Source organism: Medicago sativa, chromosome 5 (genome assembly GCF_051527215.1).
Source record: "Medicago sativa cultivar Bolivia chromosome 5, Bolivia_mono, whole genome shotgun sequence".
In the NCBI taxonomy this organism is placed as follows: Eukaryota; Viridiplantae; Streptophyta; class Magnoliopsida; order Fabales; family Fabaceae; genus Medicago; species Medicago sativa.
Window position 1 is genome coordinate 17,085,340 of NC_140753.1, and position 6,096 is coordinate 17,091,435.

Here is a 6,096-nt window from a genome sequence, read left to right on the forward strand (position 1 = left end):
TTCTGGATAAAAGTGAGTTGAATGAAAATTGAAAAGTGATTTAAGTTTGGATGTATTTATGTAAAAGTGGATTTATCAATGAATTTAAGCCTAAAATCAATTGTGGAAGTCAAAAACTATAAATTGTAGCTTCAAGTAGAATAAATTCTACAAGTAAAAGCAATTATACTTTAAATCATCCAAACATCATAAAATCAATTCTACAACCTCTAGAATTAATAATGTTTTAGAGGGTTACATTCTTAAAGTCATATTCAAAAAGTCATATTCAAAGTTAGAATCTCTGGTTAAGATACTGCTTAATATCTCATCCAAGTGATTCAGTTTATCTAGTATCCAATTGTTACACCATAATTGATGTTCTAGATAATTAGAAGAGTTTTCCCTGTAGTCCTCAGTATACTTCACTGACTCACAAACCTTTAGATCATTATATTATATCTTTCTGTTTAAAGGTCCTCAGAAACTAGTGTGCTGGAGAATTAGTATCTTGAACTTGATGGGGTTGTTGTTGTTACTGTTAGAGTATTTTGAGATCAGAGGTTGGTACTGATCACATTAGGGTTCACTGGGAAGCAGAAGGCTATTTGGGGAGTGTTATTTCCACCTGGTTTTTTGTTTCTTGGGAGGCTTGGAACAAAGGATGTTTTTGATCCATTGTGTATGGTGGTAATTTACACATGCTGTGATGGAAACCCTGAATGATTTGGTGAGCTTTATAGTCTCAATGGTTTGCCTGTAGTGGTAAAAATAGTGAGAACTTCTTCTTCTGCTAGTTTTGGTGAGTCTTGGATAAAGTTGCTTCTCTCAAGAATTTGCCTTGAAGAATCGTGATTTTCGGTATTGTTTTCTAGATTACGGTTTATGGATATTCTCGAGGGTGAGTGAAGATATTGAGCCAAAAGATTATCACTCACTGGTTATTTTCGGTATTGCTGTATTATTTTTTCCCACTCACTGGTTACTGCATATATATTAATTTTATATGTATCTTGTAATAGGTTATGCATGAATGATAATATTTTTTTGTTTCATTACTTATCTTAATGGTTTCTTGTACTTTTAAGAATTACATATCTGTTTAAAAAAACCACCGGCAGCCAAACAATTGTAAAGTACTAATCATGAAAAGTTACAGCTACAAAAGAACCATAAACTGAACAATACATTTTATTCTGTATCTCAAAGAGTTCATAAAACATAATATACTCCCTGATTTATTTGGTTGAAAGTTACATAAATTTAACAGAAATCTTCCACCACTGTCATATACGCAGCGTGTTAAAAGAATAAATAAATAAATAACAATCAAAATAAGTTAAGCCTTCCAAAGAGTAGGAAGCTGAAGAGTCCTCATTGCTATACGATGATCAACATCACTCTCTATATCCCCAAAAGTCTCTAATGAATAAACATCCCAACCATCATTCCTCCAATAAGTAGAATAAACTGTTGGAACATTTTGTACTCTCCAATAATCTTTGCCTCCATTTGGACGCAGATCCATAATCAACTCATCAGGCATATCAAAGAACTCAATTGCTTTTAGCTTAGCTAAGTGTTCAATGCCTAATGGTACATTCTTGAATGAACTACATCGTTGCATGACCAACTTCTTAAGACCTTGCATTGCTCCTTCTTCGATTGTCATATATTTGAGTCCTTCTAAATCATCAAGGCCTAACACCTTTAGACTTGGAAACCCTTTTGCATTGAAATGCAACATTTCGCCGACATATACTTGAAGTAATTCAAGATGTCGAAGATTTGGCAAACCTTGAAGATACACAAGAGGATCCTCCTCTAACCTGCTCCACTTTAAGAAAACTCTAACCAAGTTCTTGCAAGAATTTATCCATTGTGGAAACTTCTCTAAACGTCCGCTCAAGTATAACTCCTTAAGATAGCGAGGAGGGTTGGAAATGTCATGAATATCGATTACCTCATTTTCTTCTATAGCAAATATGGAGAGTGATCTAAGATGGATCATCTTCTCAATGGATGAACACAAAGCAGCACCATCTTCTTTCCTCATTTTTCTAATGCCTAGCCTCTTAAGTTGAGTAAGTTTTCCTAGCTCAACCATCAAGGCTGCGCTTCCTTGATCTACCTCTATGAAACAAAGCTTCTGCAATGATAGCATGTTTCCTATAGGAGCAGCCACCTTGAAGCCATGCCTTGAGTGGAAATAAGCATAGGACTCAATCTCGTAACGATACACGAGGAGATGGCGTAACCGTTTCAGCTCCGCAATTTCAACAGGCAATTCAGTTACATAAGTGTGCTTAAGATCCAATGTCTCAAGGTTTTGCAGCTTCTTAATGGAACCTGGAATTTTTTTCACCTTTGTATTCTTCAAACTTAGATACTTCAGAAGGTAAAGGTTTACAATTTCAGCCGGAAAATCATCCAAAGGTGCATCCTGCAAGTCTAGTACATTGAGCAATTGAACACCATTGGAGGAGCATAATTCATGAAGAGAAAACTGATTGAGTGAATCTGATAATCCAAACATTAGCAGAGACCTAAGATGAAATGTAGTCGTATTTTGTTGTAATACATTATGCGACGGATTTATGACCGATAAACGTCGAACTCGCTCAGGCCATACCATATCTTGTTCTCTAACTATTGTTGCAAAGTTCTGATCTCTTGACTTAGAATTAACAATTTCCCTTAGAAGACCATGCATTCGACACGTCTTCATCCTTCCATCACTGGTTTTTTCCACAACTTGGATTAAACTTCTGTTCAAAAGCTCCTTAAGGTAACTGTCTGCAACTTCCTCAAGTGTCTTACCATCTTCACCATTTACAAACCCTTCAGCTATCCACAACCGAATCAATCTCCAAGTCTCGATAGCGTGAAATTCCGGAAAGATGGTTAAATACATCAAACATGATTTAAGATAATAAGGTAACTCATTTAAACTTAATGAAATTACTTTATTCATATCTTCCAATTTGTCATTGCCTTCAATCTCAGAACCAAAACTTCTGCAAACTATCTGCCATTCTTCTATGTTTGATCTTTCTCTTGTAGCCAAAGCACCACTGATTGCCACAATTGCTAGTGGCAACCCTCCACACAATTTCAAAATATTCCTACAAACTTCTTCAAGATGAGGAGGACATGAATCATCTTGAAATGTCTTCCTACAAAAAAGAGACCAAGCTTCATGCTCAGGTAAGAATTCAAGATGAAAATCCTTACCCAATCCAGCACAAGAATACAAAGCTATATCTCTCTTGCGCGTCGTAAGCATCACTCTACTTCCGCGGTTGTTATTAGGCAAAGCATGCTTCAAATCATCCCATACTTTCACATGCCACACATCATCAAGCACAATTAGATAATTCTGACTTCTCTGAAGAAAATTCTTGATAAACTCTTTCAGATCGTCATTATTCATCGTTCCAATTGATTCTGGAGCAGGTTTTCCAATAACATTATGGAGTTTTTGTACAAGGTCTTTCAGTATCTCTTCCATTTTGATAGATTGGGAGAGATTAACCCAAGCATGAATCCTGAAACGCTTCTTGACTTTTGGATCATCATAGACTTGTTTTGCCAATGTTGTCTTCCCTAAACCTCCCATACCATAGATTGAAATCACAGATCTATTTGATTCATTTTTGAAAAGCAAATCACACAGCTGCTCCTTTGGTTGTTCAATTCCAACTAAATCAGCTTCCTCCAGCAAAAGGGCATCACCTGTTGGATATATATTTAAAAATATATTAGCTATTTATAACTCAGAAAGTTTTAATTGATAAAGAACCACAAATCAACATGTTTTGATTACCACTCTTAACTAAGGCTGTCAAACTCTAGAGTTTAAACAAACATGTTTTGACAATGTGAAATCGACTCCTAAATTCGATTTGTAGACTCATACAATTTTACCTCATATTAAAAATAATATAGGACATGCATACTTGTATATTACAATCAATAAGTGCATCAATAATTCCAAATTTCATCTCAGTTATAAAGTAAATATTGACATTATACAAAATTAAACTAACAAAGAAGAAAAAGAACCTAATGTGAAATCTGTGATGGAATAAAATTTAAGATAAAAAAAAAATTCTATTAAAAATTTACTGCAAGATTACCCAAGTTTATTTGAGTCTACTGGAAGTTGTCGAGTTCACTACATGTTCAGCCGAGTAAACTCAGTTTCATTTTTGAGTTTACAGCTTTTTTAATAAGCTATTTTCGAGTTTACAATTGAGTCAAATTGAAAATGATATCTAGACTCGTGCAATCGTACGATTCCACGAGTTAACTAGCAATTTTAACAACCAATCCTGCAACTCTCTCTATGTCAGGTTATCGACGATAGATTGTTATCAATGACACCATCCATTCTTAAATCAACATGTCGTAGATCCCAAGATTGTTTATATGCATATGTTCGATGCTTATTTGACTTATGTCATAAAGTATGATTATAGTTATAGCATATGTCTTGTAATGCAAATAAATTACTATCAAATAAATTCCAACATTACCTTGACTATCAAGCCTTGATGAACGCCTTTGACTTGAGCTTGAACCTACACCAGATATCATTGGACGTCCTTGAGTGATAGCTTCAACTTTGGATTTGATTCTTTTAATATCTGAAGCTATTCTGTGTCTAGTTTTGACGGTCTTGATGTCAAAAGCAACCTTATGAAAAGAAGAATTTTTGTTGTTCCCTTGTCGATGATCGACAAGGCGAAGATTGTATTCATCTACAGCATCTTCCATATCTTGAGCAATATCTCTTACCCTTTTAACCCATACTTTGAGTTCAGGATCTTTGTCTTCCAATGCATCAGCTACCATTAAAATGGCTTTGTGGCGTTCGAGTTCATCTTTGATGTATTGAACATCTTCACGGACCCCTTTTTGTAGAATTACTTCTTCTTGAAGTAACCAACTCAGTTTGTCCAATAGAAATGATACTGAACTATCTGCCATTTTCTTCTCTCTACTTTTTACTGCCTTTGCCTTAAATTTCTAACTTTCTCTTGTTTTTTTTGTGCTCTCAAGATGAGAAGAGTTGCAAGAAATTTGATGATGAGATTTTTGAGTTTTTTTATCTCTTTTTTTTTTTTTTTTTTTTTTTTTTTCAGTTCTTTTGATAAGACTGGTTGCAAATTGTAAGGATTTGGTGATGATATTTATGAATTCCTTTTCTTGCTTTGCTGGTCCTTGGTGTGCTTATATAGACTATTATATGCAAGTATTTCAAGGAAATGGTCAACAATCATTATATTACGATATAATTTACATTATTATATTGTATTAGTCTAGTATAGTTTATACTCCAACACGATAACATTATTATATTGTGATATTCTCGTCTTATGCTATTATGTTTAGTATCTACTTTTTAGCAGATCAAATGCACCTTAAAAGTGATGGTTTTGCTTAAGACAATATTCTTTTTTATAGATATTATGACTTGTTATTATGTAATAGAGTAAGTTTGTGTATTAAGAAACCATTTACTTAGCCAACATTTTCCCACGGTGAAAAAGCTTTTCATGGTATTTGACCTGAACAACAAAATAGTATGACTAGCAAAAAAAACAAATCCTGAAATTGACAAGTCAAAGTATTCTATTCATAATGAATGATAAAACTTGTGTATAACTCATGCGGCGTCGTTTTTTGTTTTACTTTTATACATAAAAAAATGTTGCACGAATATTATTTTAATTCATTCAAGTTACAAATTGATTTGCTCCGTACAATGAGTGGAGTGCAAGCAATCATGGGAGTCTGCTACTCTAATAACAACTTACAAAATGAATAATATCAATCGCTAATTTAAAAATTAAAAATCATTAATTTGTTATAGTAACGATCTTTGATTTGTTTGGTTTACACTTTACTTATTTTATATGATCCAAATTCGTAATGTTGTAAATAAATTTTTTTTTTGTGACCATGATGTATAGAATATTGATGAATGATTTCGTGATGTAAAGAAAATTGATGAATGATTTCGTGAAGTTGCTATTTACTTTGAATTTTTGTTTCTCTCCAACGCGGTTGTCTCTCCTCCACTCACATATACTCTCTTCGTTCTTAATTATG

At 33.6% G+C, this 6,096-nt stretch overlaps 1 protein-coding gene across 1 annotated transcript; it reads right to left on the reverse strand.

Annotated features, from left to right (window-relative positions):
• Window positions 1-1,152: 1,152 nt before the first annotated feature.
• On the reverse strand, window positions 1,153-5,189 carry LOC146920611 (disease resistance protein RPM1-like). Its single transcript, XM_085714010.1, has 2 exons — window positions 4,518-5,189; window positions 1,153-3,714 (listed from the first exon to the last, which is right to left on the reverse strand). The coding sequence occupies exons 1-2, from the start codon at window positions 4,969-4,971 to the stop codon at window positions 1,319-1,321; spliced, it is 2,850 nt and encodes a 949-aa protein (XP_085570136.1). The 5' UTR covers window positions 4,972-5,189; the 3' UTR covers window positions 1,153-1,318.
• Window positions 5,190-6,096: the final 907 nt, after the last annotated feature.